The sequence below is a fragment of the Lutra lutra genome, chromosome 3 (assembly GCF_902655055.1).
Source record: "Lutra lutra chromosome 3, mLutLut1.2, whole genome shotgun sequence".
Classification (NCBI taxonomy): Eukaryota; Metazoa; Chordata; class Mammalia; order Carnivora; family Mustelidae; genus Lutra; species Lutra lutra.
In genome coordinates, this window is record NC_062280.1 from 127434361 (window position 1) to 127451835 (window position 17475).

Sequence of the window (17475 nt, forward strand, 5' to 3'; positions counted from 1 at the left end):
TTAATCCCTTTACACTGATTTTCTAGCCACTACTGGCTTGCAGCCTCCACACTGGGCCCCTGCCGACCATTCTTCCTGCTGCCACTTAACAGGTCTATGGTGAGTCCTCATGTCATTTCAGATCTATCAGTACTTCCTCTTTTTCAGTGGGTGACCAATAAATTCAGCTTACATAGAAGGTCCAAACCAATGGACGGGCCTAGAGACCCAAGTGCTTACACTTCCTCCTGGCTGGTATGATCTTTAGATTGGATACGGGCATTATGTATTTGGTGTGCCATTTATTTCTACACCATGGTGCATGGTTAAACAGCAGCATTCCTACAACTGAGCAACATCTTTGCCTCTTAACTCCAGGCAGCAACTTGGCTTACACCCAGGGAATTTCCCAAGTTGTGGCAAGTGTTAGCACTGCTGTTCAGTCTTTGCTATTAGAACACAAGAGAATGAACCAGCCTGCATCTTTTTTTGCATAGGTATCCAAACCATTTGCTGGCTTTTACGTAGTTTTAAAAGGCATTTCAGGCCCTTCAAAAAAAAAAGTGAAAAACGCTTTAGCTTATTATGATCTCTAATAAAGTACCCTAATAACTAGCCAAGGGTTCACCCTTGAGCAACAGGTAATGCCAGGATATAGGCCATTAGTTATTTATGAAAATTTGTAGTGATACCATCATATGTAAAAAGTGCCTGGCTGGTACTGAAAAAGAGCTACTTCAGGCCCTTTCAGAAGATGCTGACCTTTATCTGAACTTTCATCATAGATTATGTGATGCCAAGCAAGGAAGTTGCCTCCATTTTTCATTAAAAAAAAAAAAGCTATCTTGTCTCTCCAGTGTAGTTTTCAATATAGCTAGTTGCTACCCTAACATCTGAGCAATACTTACAATTTTCTTGGCAGTGAGGGAAATATTTGTCAAATGGCACTGTCACACGAGAACTTCTCATCTTTATAATTTATCATTCCTGTGGCGCACAGGACACACAAAATACTTTTTTTCAGATTTTACTCTAAGAAAATAAATAGGGCGAATGTATCAACACCTTGACAATTACCAGAACAATTACAACAACTTGCCACAGTGCCCAACCAAGGGAAAAGTTAGGGAGTGGAGATTAGTTAGGTTTTAATCCACACTGATTTTTTGAGTGCTCCAAACTTAATACTCAATTTATTACTGGTTTTCTTATTAAGAAAAATGCCCATAGTGCTGTAACTATCTCTAAACATTAAAATAGTTCCTATCCATTAACTTTAAAACAAATCATCCCAATTATACCAAGGCTTTACACTAAACTACCTAAAAATTTCAAGCCCCAGGGATACTGCTGAAACACTAAACAGAACTTTATTAGCTTCACCAAATTGAAGTTTTTGTCTTTTTCCTGTCAAGATCTGAAGTCAGTTAACACACACAAAAACTTGTTCCCATTCTCAACATCTTATGAAACTGGTAGTTGTCATGACACACCCACTAAAGTTACAAGAGTTTCCTTGAGGCAGAATTCACTTTTAATTGGATCACTTACTAGCAACAGATGTTGACAGTTGTCATGCTGTAGCCATAAGCGGAAACATCCATGTAAGGATACTGACTTGTTCCTCTTGACTAAAAACTTCAATTTTTACAATAATGGCCTTTCTATTGAGGTCCTCTGTCTTAGAAAACTGATAAATTTAGATTTATGATCACTTTAACTGCATGTGCCTTGCTTTGAAGAACTATCTTGTTTAACCCAACATTCTGGAAGTAAACCTTAATTTTTCTGCATTTATATATACAACATCCCCTGAGAACACTGTTCAACAAAAACTTGCTTTTATCAAATCATTAACCTATTTATAAACAAAGTAATTTTAAAGGGAAAAACTCTGCCAGACTTTAGATTTAAATGGTGTTGGTAAGTTACTACTGGAAAGATTAAAATATGTATGTAACAAATTCTTAAGTGAAAGCCATTTAACTAATATTTAAAACCTCTGCAATTATTAGTTTATTAGTATCATCCAGGACTCAGATGTTCAGTATTCCTCCTGAAATTACATAAACAAATGCAAATGGAAAGAATCCAAGTCAAAATTATATAACAAAACAGCACTCCATCACAAAAGCGTGTAAAATTACAAGAACGCTATTTTAAAACACTGGCACTTTTAAGAGAACGATAATCTCAAAAAACCACAAAATTGCCAAATTGTTCCCTAAACTGCTATGTAGATAAACATGAGTCTAATGAATGGGTTAGGGTTTTGTAAAGAGAAATCAAATTCAAATCAGGTAACTCATACTGAAATACAAAGTTTTGTGTCTTCTTCCCTCAGGTCTATTTGACTTATATAAAGGAGTGAACTATAATATAGGAAAATACACCTGATTTTAAATGTGGCATACATTTTATAAGTTGGCCCAATTAATTAAAAATACCTTTAATGAAAGTCAAGTTTCCTAAGAAATCTATATTCAGGTAAATAGGAGAAGACATTTACAGCCAGGCCTTTTTTTCTTTTTTTCCAGAGCCTTTGCTGGGACTAATTTCAACACAAAATTTAATATGGCAGTCTTGTATTTTAAGCTCACGCTTTTGGGGATACATTCTCAGGTCTTCTTTAATGTGGGAACTGCAAATATAACTGCCATTACATGGTAATGGGAGTTAAAGAATGTAGAGTCCTCAAGTAAAGATTAGAACATACTTTTCTCTTAGTCCTTCAAGGACAGACTTTTCAAAATGTTTGATTCTACTAATCCCATGCTGTGACTAGATTGGTTACTCTTCACTTTATAAACGTGACTGGGCTATGTGAGATCTGGTATCAATTGATCAAGATTTGAGTTTCAGTTATGGATGAAAACTGTCTCAACTTTTATTACCCTCATCATGAGTATGCAGGGTGCAGACAAAAGCTTTTTTATCAGCTAACTATATGAAAAGATAAACACTGTAATAATCCATGTGATCCAAAATGGGCAAAAGCAAAAGACTAGCTTCCCCTCAAGAAGAAAAATTTCAGACCTATGAAAAGGACAACAATACTAATAAAAAAAATTGTATTTACTTAGAAGCATTCAGAATGTCAACAAAACAGCTGCAACTTTTTTTTTTTTTTGCAATTACAGAGTGGTATTCAGTTAACAGAACAACAATTATTTCGTAGAAGCTGCATCAGAGACAACTGAAGATGAAAAACTACCATCCCCATATATAACTAATTTGTGCTGTGCACCAACAAGAACCTGCTTTAAGTTTCCATGCCAATTTACAACCCCCATACTGTACCAGGCAAGGTTAGTGGCTATTGAAAATACCACCAGGACAGGGCTATCTAAAGACACATTCGGTAGTGTGTTAACTATACAAAAAAAGACACTGTACAGTTTAAAAACAAATCTTACACAGCCTTACATTTCAATTTTTTTCTTTAAAAGGAGTGAGTTGTGTACAGGGGGGTTAAATGCTTTATAGACAAGAAAAAAAAAACTGCGCTAGAACCAACTTATTCATCATCATCATCTTCTTCTTCATCTTCATCTTCTTCATCTTCCTCCTCCTCCTCATCCTCTTCATCTTCCTCATCCTCCTCCTCTTCCTTCTTTTTCTTGCTCTTTTCAGCCTTGACAACTCCCTTTTTTGCCGCATCAGGCTTTCCTTTAGCTCGGTATGCAGCAATATCCTTCCAAAATAACAGCAGGAGAAAGTGGAAGGAAAGACAAAACAGTTAAGTAAAGGGAGAACTAAAAGTAACACTGAACTTGACCAAAACTTCATGAAAACGTCAAGACCCCAATTACATGAAAATATTACATATCTTTAGACTCACCCTGACTCCATATATAAGGAGGACTGAAGAATATGCATATAAAAACACTAGGAAATAACTGCAATTAATAATGCATAACCTACAGAATGACATGATCTAAATCTGCAATGTTATGCCTCATTGAAGTACAATTATGTACCACATCTTAACTTTAGCTTTATTAAAACTAGAATGCAGTCTTTGATTAAAGGGTAGACACTGCCACCTTCTGAATGCAAAACAGCATTCTACAGGTTTCTATCAGACCCTAATCCATAGTAGGAAATTTTGCCTTAAAAACAACAACAAAAAAGGTAATTTGCTAGTAAGCACGCAATCAGGTTAAGAAACATCTAGCAACCAACATTTTCTCAGACACCTAAATAAGCTAAAATTCAACTTAATACTCCAATTCAAAGTACAGGAGCCAAATTTTTTTTATCAATTTATACAGATCAAGAGACTTCCAACTTTTTTTTTTTAAACTAAGTTGGGATTTTTTTCTTATCTAAGGAGGCAACAGAAATGTTTCAGGGTAGCTTTACGAAGGATATAGTATTTATTAATTTCCCCAGACTGTTTTTATAAATGTGTCTGATCATTTAAAGTAATCATCTGACTCAAAGGGACTACCAGAATCTCCACAAATTTGGAGGTATCAGAGAGTAATAAAAGCTGCTTAAGTGTATGGCCTTTGCACCCAAGTGTTTAAAAAAAAAAAAAAAAAAGTATAACAATTTATTTGATCTTCTGTACTCTTTGAATGATGGAAAAGAATTAAGACTATAGCCAGCCAATGGCATACTGAATGTAGCTGTTTATCTAAAAACTGCATTACACCCCAAGCTTATAGAAAACCACAAGAAAATAGGAAACTGAGATGAGGTACTAACTATAATCTAACATCTGGCATACCCTTTCATTGTTACACTGAGCAAATCCATACTTCTTACCTTTTCATATTTTTCCTTCAGCTTAGCAGCCTTCTTTTCATAAGGCTGCTTGTCATCTGCAGCAGTGTTATTCCACATTTCTCCCAGTTTCTTTGCAACATCACCAATGGATAGGCCTGGATGTTCTCCTTTGATTTTTGGGCGATACTCAGAACAAAACAAGAAAAAGGCCGAACTAAAAAGATAAATTTAATTTTAGGATTTTAAGTTGACTATCAAATGTGTATTGTATTATTACATAAAAGCTGCTTCTAATTTCTACCAGATACTGGACAGGGTGCAAATATTGTATCTAAACAGTCTTCATAACCAAAGCTTAACTTAGAGCTATTTAAACTTATGGCACTACTAGTTGAAGATGCACTAAATCACCCTAAAGTATTTCGGGTAATTGGTGTTTCTCAAAAAAATAAAATAAAGTTACATTTAGATGTATCAAGTGAAGGAGGCAAGTGTCTTAATTCAAATGCTCTGGCTAAACCTCCCATTTGATAGGAATTTTACTTACAATATTCAAATATACCAATGTGAACTACTTACCAGCTAAGAAACTTTGATCATACACTCCAAACCCACAAGGTGGCTTGCTTAACTTCTATCTTAATCTACTGCAAAACCCTCCCTGAAAATAAAAACAGGCGAGATACTTACGGAGGCCTCTTGGGTGCATTGGGATCCTTGAACTTCTTTTTTGTTTCCCCTTTAGGGGGAATATAAGTTTTCATTTCTCTTTCATAACGGGCCTTGTCAGCCTTTGCCATGTCTTCAAATTTTCCTTTCTCTTTAGCAGACATGGTCTACAAAAGAATTATTTGTAAACTTAAGTCAACAGAAAATTTTAGTAAATTGTCCTCAAAGTATTAAAATGACTAAAATCAGTATCCTTCATTATTTACTCAGCAGTCTGTTCTAATATCACTACTCATATTATGCAAATAGCACCTAGTTTTTAAAAAAATCTTAATTTTGATTTAACCTTTAAAAAAAATTATCTCCTCAGTAATTTCCAAGCCCCCTTACCTTCCACCTTTCTGAGCACTTCTTAGAAAACTCTGAGAAGTTGACTGAAGCATCTGGGTGCTTCTTCTTGTGCTCCTCTCGGCAAGTTTGCACAAAGAATGCATATGATGACATTTTGCCTCTCGGCTTCTTAGGATCTCCTTTGCCCATGTTTAATTATTTTCTAAGAGATAAAGCAGATGTTTGGTATTAGCAATAAAATTATAGCATTTTCAGAGCACTTTAACTTCCTGGGGTGTGAATGAAAACCCAAGCATTGGTTATTTAATGGTAGTGACTTTAACCTCCTATAACACTAAACAAGAAAATGGCAGTGATAGCCAATTCCTACAAGAGGCTATGCCAAGCAAACAAAACAGAACAAAACAAAAAACCCCAACAAACACCCAAAACGGTCCTTCAGGGAACTCAAAAAAAGTGTAGACACAATGGTATCCTCATACAGTATTCTTTACTTATCTGCTTTTATCTGTTCTGAATGAATACTAACCGGTCATTTAAAAACTTTTTAAATGCACAAAACCATTTTTGATCAACGAAACCAAAGACCACAAAACCAATGCTGCCGATTCGTGAATCTGCACCACATAAAAAATAAACAGGTAACAGCCCAAGTGAGCAGACTCTTTCCAAATTACGGGCCTAAATCACCGTCTACCTGAAGTTTTCTCAATGAGGGCTTTAAAAATACTCTCTCTGCACAAAACTTTGCAGGGAGGAGTAGAAAGCTCCTACGCTCGGACCCAGACTGGGGGGTGGCGGTGGTATCTGTACGGCTGCCACCGAGAGGCAGCCTCGTTTCCTATCGGTTTGGCCTCGAGATGTATTTCAGTTCTGACTAAACACGTCCGGTCTGAAGTTTCTTCGAGTAAACAAGGATGAGGGACAAAAGCCACTCCTGCTCGTTGCTCTGCCTGCCCCCCCCCCCACCAGGGGAGTATTTTTTTTTTTTTTTAATTAATCTGTTAAAAGTCGGGGCCCGCGCGAGGCGGGCTCCGCACACCTTCCCGCCACTCGGCCCCCACCCCCAGAACTTCGGTAGCGGCGGGGCGGCCGAAGAAACGCGGGACCGCGGCCCGGCCTCCAGGCCCCGGCCCGCCCGCGCCGGGCCGCCACGTGCGTCCGCCCGCCTGCCCGGCTGCCGGCGCAGGCCCCGCAGGCCTCCCCCATTTTGTCAGCTCGGCGGAGGGAGAAGCCCCGCTCGAAATGGGGGCTGGCTCCGCCCGCGGCCGCCGGGGCCGGCGCGCACGGAATGGCCGCTGCGCGTCTTCCCCGCCTGCGCCGCCGCCGCCGCGAGCGCGAGCGAGAATATGGCTCCTTCCCTTTGTGTGTGTATGTGTGTGAGTGTGTGTGAGTGTGAGCGCAGGCGGGCGGGGTGCGCGCCGCGCTCTGGCGCACACACTCGGCCATTACAGCCGGGGGGGAGGGGCGGGGGGCGCGCGGGCCCGGACCCTCCCCCCTCCCGGCCCGCGGGGGAGGGGGCCGCCCCGGGAGGCGCCCACCGGCCCGCCGCTCCCCGTCCCCCTCCGCGCGGGCCCGCGCGCCCCGGCCGCCCCCGCACGGAGAACGCGGGGCTGGGAAGAGAGGAAAAAAAAAGTTGCCTCGGAACTGCTGCGCCCAGCTCCCCCGCCCGCTCCCGCCCGCCTTGTTTTCTCTCCAGCCAGCAGCGCCGGGCCGAGTCAGCCATGTTCCAGCGAGCGCAGCGGCGCCGCTCCCCCCGCCGCCGAGCCGCCGCCGCCGCCGCCGCCGCGCCCGGGCACAGGCCGGCGGGCCCGGCCCCGCGCCGCCGCCCCCGGCCCACCGCGCCGCCTCGCCCTCAGCGCCCGTCCGTCCGCCCGCCCGCCCGCGCTCGCCGCCGGCGCCCGTCTCTCTGCGGCGGCCAATGCAGCCCGTGAAGCGCCGCCGCCTGCCCGCCTGCCCGCCTGCCCTCCCGCCGCCGGCCCCGCCGCCCGCCGACCCCCGCGCACGCCGGCCGCCCGAACATTCGGCCCGGGGGCTGAAAACACGTTAAAAAAATTTTTTTTAATTAAAAAAATTTTTTTGCGCCAGTCAGCGCGGACGCCGCCGGGGGTGGAAACTCGCGGGGCTCGGGGTTCGCAGCGCCTCAGGCAGCCTGTGGGCCGGGGTTCCGGCGCGGGGCAGGGCTCCCGGCGCCCGAGAAGAGGCTCGCTCCGTGCGCAGTTCCCCCCACGGTCCCCCCTCATTTGCCTTTGTGTGGATCCTGACCCGCCGGCTCCCGGCCGCGGGGATCCGGCCACCGCGCGGGGTGGGGAGCTGCCGGAGGCGCTCTCCCCGCCGCGGCGCTGCCCCAGACTCACCCTCAGCGAGGCACAGAGTCGCCCAGTGCCCGTCTGGCTCTCACTTGCCCCGGCGCTGTCTCTATGGAGCTCAATGTACTGCAATGGCTGTGAGAGCGGGAGCCAGACGCAGCCTCCTCACTCTCTCCGCTCTGTAACATTACTCTCCAGCCAGCGCGGCTCCTATTGGCTACCGCCAACTCACGGGGCTCGCTCATTGGCCCGATACCTCCCATTGTCCTGACCAGAGCCCGTTTGCTATTGGCTGTCTCCGGGGACACGTCATCAAGGATTGAAACAGCGCGCAAATCTGAATGTGTGTGTATGCCGGGCAAAGAGGCTGAGGCGGGAGAGGCAGAGGCAGAGGCAGCAGCTGCTACGGGAAAGCAGAGCTCTATGGTGTATGTGTGCATGTGTCTAACCCAAGCCAGCCCCACACCGGAGCGGCCGCCGGAGCGAAAAGGGCCTGACTTTTCCACAAGTGTCTCCAACTCCTCAGGCAAAAGAGACACTCACAGGCCTCCCCCCCCCTTCTTACCCCAAACTCACTTCCAAAGCCATTGAGATAAGAGACCCCAGAATTTTAACAGACCTTCAAAAGTGAGGGCGACAGTATGAGATCACGTCCCCTGAAAATTGGGGTATCGGCTAGGGCAGAGGGGCGAAGACAGCCAAGATTCGAGCCCCTCAACAGCATACGGTTGCATTACACTTTAGATCTCTGGAAAGGCAGGGCTTTTCCTATAACAAAGTGACACGATCCAGTCAGCCGGTTTTAAAATACCCCTTTTCTGGGCTCATAACCCGTAACGTCAAGCTTGCTGAGCAGCTGAAATCTTGACTCACTGAACAGGCATTCAGTTTCACTCTTTTTCTTGGTTTGATCGAGTTTCACAGCATGTCTAGAACTTTTTATTTAAATACAAAGCACTGTCTTAACTTCCTGGAAATCAAATAATTAATCCATGTAATTAAAGCACAGCTACTTCGTCTTGATATGGGGCACTCTAGCAGGAAATGTTTGTGAGGGCCTGCTAGAATTAGCAAATTCATTAGAGACCACATTTTTAACTGTTTGGCTATTTTATTTGACTTGGTGTGGATTACTGTTATAATCAAACGAATCCTTGTGATGCTATCTTTCCCTCCCATCACACCACTTAGTGCATCCATGTAACTGCTCTAGGATTACAGCAGTTGTAGGTATATTGTTACCCCGAGGATTAGATGCAGGCAGAGAGTGCATATGCCCAAATCCACAGGCTGTGGTTTCTCTAAACTCAACAAGCTGGCTGGTATTAATAGGCATACTTATGTCTGTAAAGAAAATGTGCTAGCTATAATGGCCAGTTCTGAAGACTATAGCTCTATCAGTCTTTCATGAACCTATATCTATTTCTCCTCAGTCTAAGCAGACCACACCCCTATTCAGTTATAACAGACTTCCCCTTTTTCACTCTCTACTGGTGTATTTATACACTTCTAAATCCACCAGCCAATTCCTCCCAATGTAATAGATCAAAGTTAAAATAAATCATTTTTTATGTTAATTTCATTTCTTACAGCCACTTCAAGCATCCATAACCTGATGTATTTGCTCCCATTTATTAAACTGTTTGAGAATAGGCTCAGATAACCTTTCCTGACCTATGGTTTTAATGCTTACTCCTTTTCTTAAAAAAAAATACATGACTGGTCTCAGGGATTATAGTCTTGTTGAATGGACAATGCGTGACACCTGCATGTGAAAATGAGTATAATATTAAAAAATATATAAACTAGTATAATGTACATGCAGTAATTAAAAAGTAAACATCTAACGTTAACTTTTCTGTTATTTTCATACATATTTACTCTTGTCTACTTCCTCTATGAATCAAATTTTGCTCTCTATTCAAATCTAGACATTTACTTCAATTCTGCTTTACATTCTCAGTGCCTATATTGCAAAATAGTCATAAAAATTGTTGACATTTTAAATGGCATCCATGATATTGAAATTTGACTATTATTTGAAGATAGCATCATCGGTATTTTTCAGGAACAATGTTAGATTTGCACTGTCCCAACCACACACTTTTACCAGTTTTCTAAAACAGCTTACTCCTGCCAGGCTAAGTTCATGGTGACAGAACCACAGGAAAGCAACGGGCCCACACAGGTTTCCACTTAAGCAGAGTGGTATAGTAAGTAATAGGCACTGGATTTAAATAGACCTGGGTTCAAATCCCAGCTATGCTACTCAGCTGTATAATTCTGGGTTTTTTAACCACTTTGTGCTTCAAGTCGCTCAACTATAAAATGGAGGTGATTACTGGGTTGTTGTAAAGATTAAACTTTTTTTTTTCAAAGGTTTCAATGTCATGTTGATCCCTTCAAACCCATGACTTAGAAAAACATCAAGTGCAATTAAACTTGAGTTTTTCTTGATTATTTTAATTTTACATGAGGGCAGTGGTTGCAAATCTAATTAAGCTTTTTTTTCTAAAGACTCAACACTAATTTTCATCCATTCTAGTGATGATGCCTTTATATACTCCCAAGTGTAACAGAGGCCATGTCAGAGAGAAGAATATAAAAAACTCCACTTAGGCACAACATTTCTCATATTTGTTTTTCCACAACTTAGGGAGGGTAAAACATAAAAAGGAAGGAAACTTTTAAATAAACCTACAAACTTCTAGCTCTAGTTCTGCAACCTTGATGTTCACTTATTCATGATGTTAGACCCCTTCCTTCTTCAACATGAGTCATTGGCCAGAAATCAGCATATATTTTACTTTAAAGTTATTGGGTATTTTATTCTAAATTACAAAGATAACTAATTCTAAAATCCTGAACACTCTCTCCCTACCTGATTTAGCTAATTGATTTACAGATTTTCATTAATATAGTTTACATCCTTCCTGAAGCCTACCTCAATCTCCTATAGGATAGATGAAATGCTTCTTTTCTGTGACCCCATACTATTCTGTACATTAATTACCGTGCTTACAAGTGTACTATCCCATTCTGTGTCTGCTTGTCCTACTATACTGCATCCCTTTAAAGCAGGGACCCTAGCTTATCTTTGTATCCCAAGCACCTAGCAAGCACTAAATAAAGTCTGTGGAATAAATGAATTAACAGCTGAAAAAGTACTTACTGCAAATTATTGTTTTAATCTTCCTCTTCCATCTTTGGAGATAAGCATTTGGGTGTCTCTAAATCAGAAGGCAGGAAAATAGAATAGTAAGTAATAAGTAAATGTTAGGATACTAAGATGAGGATAGGTGCCAATTGCATCTTATTCTTATACCTTAAAAGGGGGAAGGTGGGGTTGGGGGACTGGAGGGGATCTCAAATTTAGGCAGATACATACATTTTTAGCATTTATAGCAGTTTCCAACTAGGCCAAGGTCATTCCTTGTTGGATACCATGAACTATGGCAAGCCAAATAAGAATTTATCACAGAAAACTGCAAGAATGTCTACCCAAAGGTTGCTTCTAACAGGTCTTTGAAGCTTAACTCTAATGTAAATATATATATATATTTATATATAAATATATATTAAAATATATATTAAAATACATATAATATATATTATACATATTACATTTTATAATATATTTATATATTATAATATATTTATATCATTATTCTTATATATAAATATATATTTTATTATATATTTATATAGAGATATATTTTTATTATATATTTATATAATCATATAAATATATATTTATAAATATATAAATATGTGTATAATATATATAAATTTATATAAATATACATATTTTATATATTATATATAATTATATAATATTTATATATTTATGTATATATATATATAAAATGCAGATGGGGCTGCTAAGTTTTTGGCTGAAGGATACTGATTCCTTCCCAATGGAATAAGTCCTAAATTCAAGCTACGTGAATTCTCTTGTCTCTCCTTCTTGAAAAGGGTCAGGTTCTGAAAAAGAGTAGAAATAGTAAACCAAAATGTCTGATGAGGTCAACCATACTACGGATCATACATACTTAAAGCCTTTTTCCCCCCCACCCAAGGGTGCTACAAATAAAGGAGAGAGGAATTCAGGAAAAGAAGAGACAGGTTTGTGAAGTCTGGACCACAAGTTAGGACACCGCGTTCCAAGCCTCCCAATCCCCCACGCAGGGACTTCTAGGTAGCCCCTAAGGTCTGTGCTCCATTTCCGCAACTCTTGTGACTAGTGATACTCTATCTAAGCTGAAAGGGATACCGGATAGGCACAAAGCAAGACCAGAGGTGGAGGGCAGAGAGGTGGTGCTGTATCTGTCAGGGTGCGGAGAAGGGGGACCTGGTCTGGAGTTGCTTAAGTGCTTCTGCCCCCAGCCAGAGTTTTGTCTGAATGTGGCTTGCACGTGGGCAAACAATGGCTTCAGCTGTGGGCTGCACTGAGGGCTGAGGAAGAAAGAACAGTCGTGAAACTGATGTATACCAGAAATATCTCTAGAATTGGAATATTTCACTGGTGAATAAGGAGGAGATATCATACCTTTTCTTAATAAATTCTCTGCCTAGTGAAAGAATGGTATACCTGAGGAGGGGAAAACTTATTAGTAAAACTTTATATGAAATGATGATCTAGTTCAAAAAAGATTACTATTGGAGATCTTGATCTCAAGAAACACATCCACAGACCAACTCAGCTGCTGTATCGAAAGCGTCATAAACCTTAAGAATAAATGTTTTAGCACACCTACGAGATTGGCTATAAGCAAAAAGAGGGATGACAGCAAGTGTGGGTAAGGATGTGGGGAAATTGGAAACATCATGTACGGCTGGGGAGAGCGTGTAAAATGGTGTGGCTTCCTCAAAAAGCAGTCTGACAGGCCTTCCAAAGGTTAAACACAGAATTACCATATGACCCAGCAATCCCCACTCCTAGGTAAGTATCCAAGAGAGACAAAAACACGTCCACACAAAAACTTGCACATGAACGTTCATAGCAGCCTTATTTGTAATAATCAAAAAGTGGAAACAACCCAATACCCCTCAACTGGTGAGTGGATAAATGAAATGTGGTCATCTATACGGCTCGATATTATCAGCGACAGAGGGGAACGAAGGACGGACTCGTGCTACAGCATGGAGGAACCTTGGAAACATGAGGCTAAGTGAAAAAAGCCAGTGACAAAAGGCCACATATTGTACAACTCCATCCACATGAAACACCCAGAATGCAGAAATTTTATAAAGATGGAAAGTAGATTAGTGGTAGCCAGGAGTTGGGAGTTGGAGGGAAGGGGAGTGACTGTTAATGGTTATGGGGACAAAAATGTTCTAAAATCAGATTATAGTAATGGTTGCATAACCCTGTGAATATACCAACCATCACTGAATTGTGAGTTATAGCTCCATAAAGCTATTAAAAAAAAAAAAAAAGGAATAAACGTTTTAGGAGTGGGTTTGGTTAACCAAACAAATGTAGAGGGGATGACAGAATACTACCTACTAGCTAATTTTGCCCGGATGTTTCATTCAGCCAACACAGTGTTTATTAAGAGTTGGATTTTTTCCACATTGAAGAAGTCCAGATATTTGGCCTCTTTTGTAAAATCAGAGATCTGATAAGCTTGCATCCACACTTCGACAGGGTGACAATCTTGCAACATGAATCAGGGCTGCCTCCCTCGAAGGGGGTGTCCCTCCTGTGGTCGGGCCACAATCCCCACCACTACCTAAGCTTTCTACTTGACTCCTCCTCCTCGATTCATGCTTCCTGCCTGGCGGGTGACCAGGGCTAGACACTTGAGCTTGCAAGTCCTGAGTTGGGTCCTTATTATTTTATGGCTAGGATCTGTGATTCTAAAATTTTTTTGATGAACAATTCCTTTCGTAGGAAACACTTCTTATCACGACAAACCACACAGAGAGCAGGAGACTGAAGTAGAGGGTTCCCTCCGGTGAGAAACAGAACCATTTTTGGTGATGTCATAGGTAGCATGTGTTCTTGCGAGGAATGAGGAGTCTGACTGTGCTGTATAGAAGAAAGACTAGAAAAATAAGCTTTACTTATCACATGTTTCCTGTGTGGGGAGCGCTATAGACCAGTCATTTCATTTAACCCTCCATAGTGATCCTACAGGTCAGGATGCTTATTGTTTTTTTTTTATAAGTCATGACAAGGAGGCTCAGAGAGATTCCTTAAGTCGCCCAAGGTCACACAGCTAGTGAGAAAGGAACAATATTGACCCACTTCTGACCCCCAAGCTCAAGTTTTCTCCATTAAGTCACATGACCTTCCAGTTATTAGCTTAGCTAATAAAATTTTTAAGAAGATCACACTTTCCCACTTAAGTATACCTCATAACCTCACAGGAATCCTGACCTGAGTTTATAGCCTTGGCTTTCAAGTTTTTGAATAGGACCAAGACAATTTGTATATATAACATTTGAGGAAAGGTTTCATGAGACAATACCTACCACTACTGTGATAGAGTCTGATTTTTTTTTTTCCCTAAAATCCTAAATTTACTTCCCGGCCCATTAAGGAGCCCCATAGTTGGTAAAACCCCGCATTAGAACTATAGTAAATGAGCTCCGTTTCCCATCAAGGGTACCAGCAGCTCTAGGTGACAAGTGCAGGTGCTGCAGGCTGACTGAACAGGGGCTGAAGGGGGGTGGACAGACAATGCCCAGCATCCACAACCTGCAGCCAGAGTCCCCTTTGCCCCCAGCACAGCAAAGGAGTTTGGCACCAAGACTATGGGACTGTCCCAAGCCCAGAGAAAGACTCTGGGGACAAGAAAGGGGAGTGCTTTGCTCTGCCAGGGAGGACCAAGACAAAAACTAGTGCTCCAGGCCAGAGGCCTCTGGGAAATGCCAAGGAGATGCTTGCACATCATCAAACCCTAGAAGAGCCATCCTAGCAGCCCGGGTAAATGTCATCCTCACCTGGGTGAGGTCCCCCTCCTTGGATTTGCCTCTAATGACAGTCAGAGGCCAGAAGCACAGGAGTCCCTCTGCCAAGCAGGAGCTGGACTAGACAGGACAATGGACTCATCTCCCCAGGGAACCAGGCCTTTTTGTTAAAAAACACCAAGCGCCCAGAATGGCTTTGGGGCTTGATAGACGGTGATTGCTAACCCAAGCCTGCAGCTCATGAAGATGTTAATTAAAAAAAAAAAAGACTGACAAAAATCCATGTATGCTTTTTCTGAAAGGCTGCTGTTGATCTGTGTTCTAAGGTTTTGTTTTGATTTGCAAGAATGGGGATAAGGAAGTAGGAAGGAGATAACCCGATTTAGCATATTCTAAGGTAAGTACTACCAGCAAATTGATACCACACTGAGAACAGGAACTGATTTGGAAACATTCTTGGTTTACGACCAGTGATTTTGCTTCTAGGAAATATTTAGGAAATAATCAGAAAGTAGTAAAAAGTGCAAAGTTTGATTAAGAATAGGAACTGCAGGGGCGCGCCTGGGTGGCTCAGGGGGTTGGGGCCTCTGCCTTCGGCTCAGGTCATGATCTCAGGGTCCTGGGATCTAGCCCCGCATTGAGCTCTCTGCTCAGCAGGGAGCCTGCTTCCTCCTCTCTCTCTCTGCCCACTGCTCTGCCTACTTGTGATTTCTGTCTGTCAAATAAATAAAATAAAATCTTAAAAAAAAAAAAAAAGGAACTACAGCATTATCTACAATGTGGTAGCAACCTACATACCCATGACAGGGGCTTGGTCCGCCCTTATGACAGATTACCATGATGCCACTCACTATCCAACTGTTACGAATACTAAATTCAATGCCATGGAGAAATATTTATAATATCTTAGGAAGGATCCCTGGTTTAGAAAAAAGTGTGTATGTAAATCCAAAAGAGAACAGAAGGATATACTAAAAAATGTTAATAGTGTTTATTTCTGGTGAAAGGTTATCTTTGTTTCCTTCTTATTTCCTCCAGTATTTCCCCAGTTTTCTTTTTTTTTTTTTTAAGATTTTATTTATTTATTTATTTGACAGAGAGATCACAAGCAGGCAGAGAGGCAGGCAGAGAGAGGGGAGGAAGCAGGCTCCCTGCTGAGCAGAGAGCTCAATGCGGGGCTCGATCCCAGGACCCCGAGATCATGACCTGAGCTGAAGGCAGCGGCTTAACCCACTGAGCCACCCAGGCACCCCAATTTTCCCCAGTTTTCTATAATCAATTTCTGTATCTTCTGTAATTAGAAATAAAAGCCCCAGTTTTTTAAAAGAAGTTTGCTAATAAAGGACTCAAAGATTCAGATCATTTTGAAAAATTCAGACCTCATTACTCTAGAAACACTTCCCTATGAGAAAATAAACCAAATATATATAATTATATATTATTATATATATAATATACCATACATACTATATATAATATAGTATTATATATAAAATATACCATATATAGTATATTATATGTATATAGTATGTTGTACTGTATACACATAAGTCATGTGCATTTATCATAGCCTTGAAGTAAAGGCATATCTGTCCACTATTATCAAAAGGGGACCATCCTGATAATGCAAATCAGAATTAGGTAACAGGTGGAAAGAAAAGTTATCAGCATCTACTTGAAACAGCTTTTACCTCTCATTTCTACTGATCTGTCTCCTTTAGTGGATATTCCTTCTTTCCCCTTAAGTCAATCCCTAGTCAGCTTTCTGCTTCTCTGCTTAGAGACCTAGGCAAGCCCCACAGTTTAGCCCTAAGCTCTCTTTATAAATGACCCTAAACTTCCCTTTCAGCCTAAGGCTCTCTCCTGGACTGCACCACTTACCAATTTCTCAAGTTCATCTACCTGTTCGCTAGAGTACACCTCTTTCAGATTTCCCCACTCATTCTGACTTCCCATGTTAGCTCCAACTCTGGGAAACTGTGATTCCCCCTGTTAGCTCTTTCCTCACATTAAATTCTATAACATCTATGTCACAAGCTTTAAATCATTTCCTTTTTTTTTTTTTTTTTTCATTTTTATCAGCCCCAAATCTAGTTCTGGCATTTGCTATTTTGTGGTTCGGAAAGAAGAGTTTGGAACCAGACCCCAGTGTTTAAAATCCTGACCCCGGCACTTACTAGCTGCATCACCTTGGACCAAGTGAATTAACCTCTCTGAGCCTCAATACTCCTGTAAAATGGATAATACTCCCCTTTCCAAAGGGGAATTGTGAAGTTTGAATTAACTCATATACCGAAAGAGCTGAGCCGAGTATGTAAATTGCTTAGAACACTATAGATGATCAACAGATGTTGGCTGTATATTTTAGATCATTTTAAAAACTGGTATTATTAGTATTTTCCTAATGCATAGACTCTACTGCTTAAAAAGTTTCCACTTAATTACAAAATTTTCATCCAAATTAACTACATAGTCCTCACTTGACCTCCCTATTAAAGCACATTTCTCTCCGCTT

General features: G+C 41.3%; 1 protein-coding gene and 1 long non-coding RNA gene across 2 annotated transcripts in view; both read right to left on the minus strand.

Annotated features, from left to right (window-relative positions):
• Nucleotides 1-3033: 3033 nt before the first annotated feature.
• HMGB1 (high mobility group box 1) lies at nt 3034-8232 on the minus strand. The gene is made up of 5 exons (XM_047723069.1): nt 8091-8232; nt 5773-5935; nt 5404-5549; nt 4753-4927; nt 3034-3673 (listed from the first exon to the last, which is right to left on the minus strand). The coding sequence occupies exons 2-5, from the start codon at nt 5920-5922 to the stop codon at nt 3497-3499; spliced, it is 648 nt and encodes a 215-aa protein (XP_047579025.1). The 5' UTR covers nt 5923-5935; nt 8091-8232; the 3' UTR covers nt 3034-3496.
• A 429-nt stretch (nt 8233-8661) lies between these two features.
• The window catches only part of LOC125096269 (uncharacterized), a 120387-nt gene continuing 111573 nt past the window's right edge, over nt 8662-17475 (minus strand). Inside the window, exons 2-3 of the long non-coding RNA XR_007126118.1 lie at nt 11215-11272; nt 8662-8810 (exon numbers count right to left, since the gene is read on the minus strand). This is a non-coding gene — a long non-coding RNA (uncharacterized LOC125096269). The remainder of the gene's footprint in view (nt 8811-11214; nt 11273-17475) is intronic.

Coding starts and splice junctions, on each gene's coding strand:
- HMGB1 (XM_047723069.1), bottom strand. CDS start 5,922: ATGGGCAAAGGAGATCCTAAGAAGCCGAGAGGCAAAATGTCATCATAT. Junction 5,550..5,772: donor AGTGCTCAGAAAGGTGGAAG/GTAAGGGGGCTT, acceptor ATTCTTTTGTAG/ACCATGTCTGCTAAAGAGAA. Junction 3,674..4,752: donor TGAAGGAAAAATATGAAAAG/GTAAGAAGTATG, acceptor TTATTTTGGAAG/GATATTGCTGCATACCGAGC.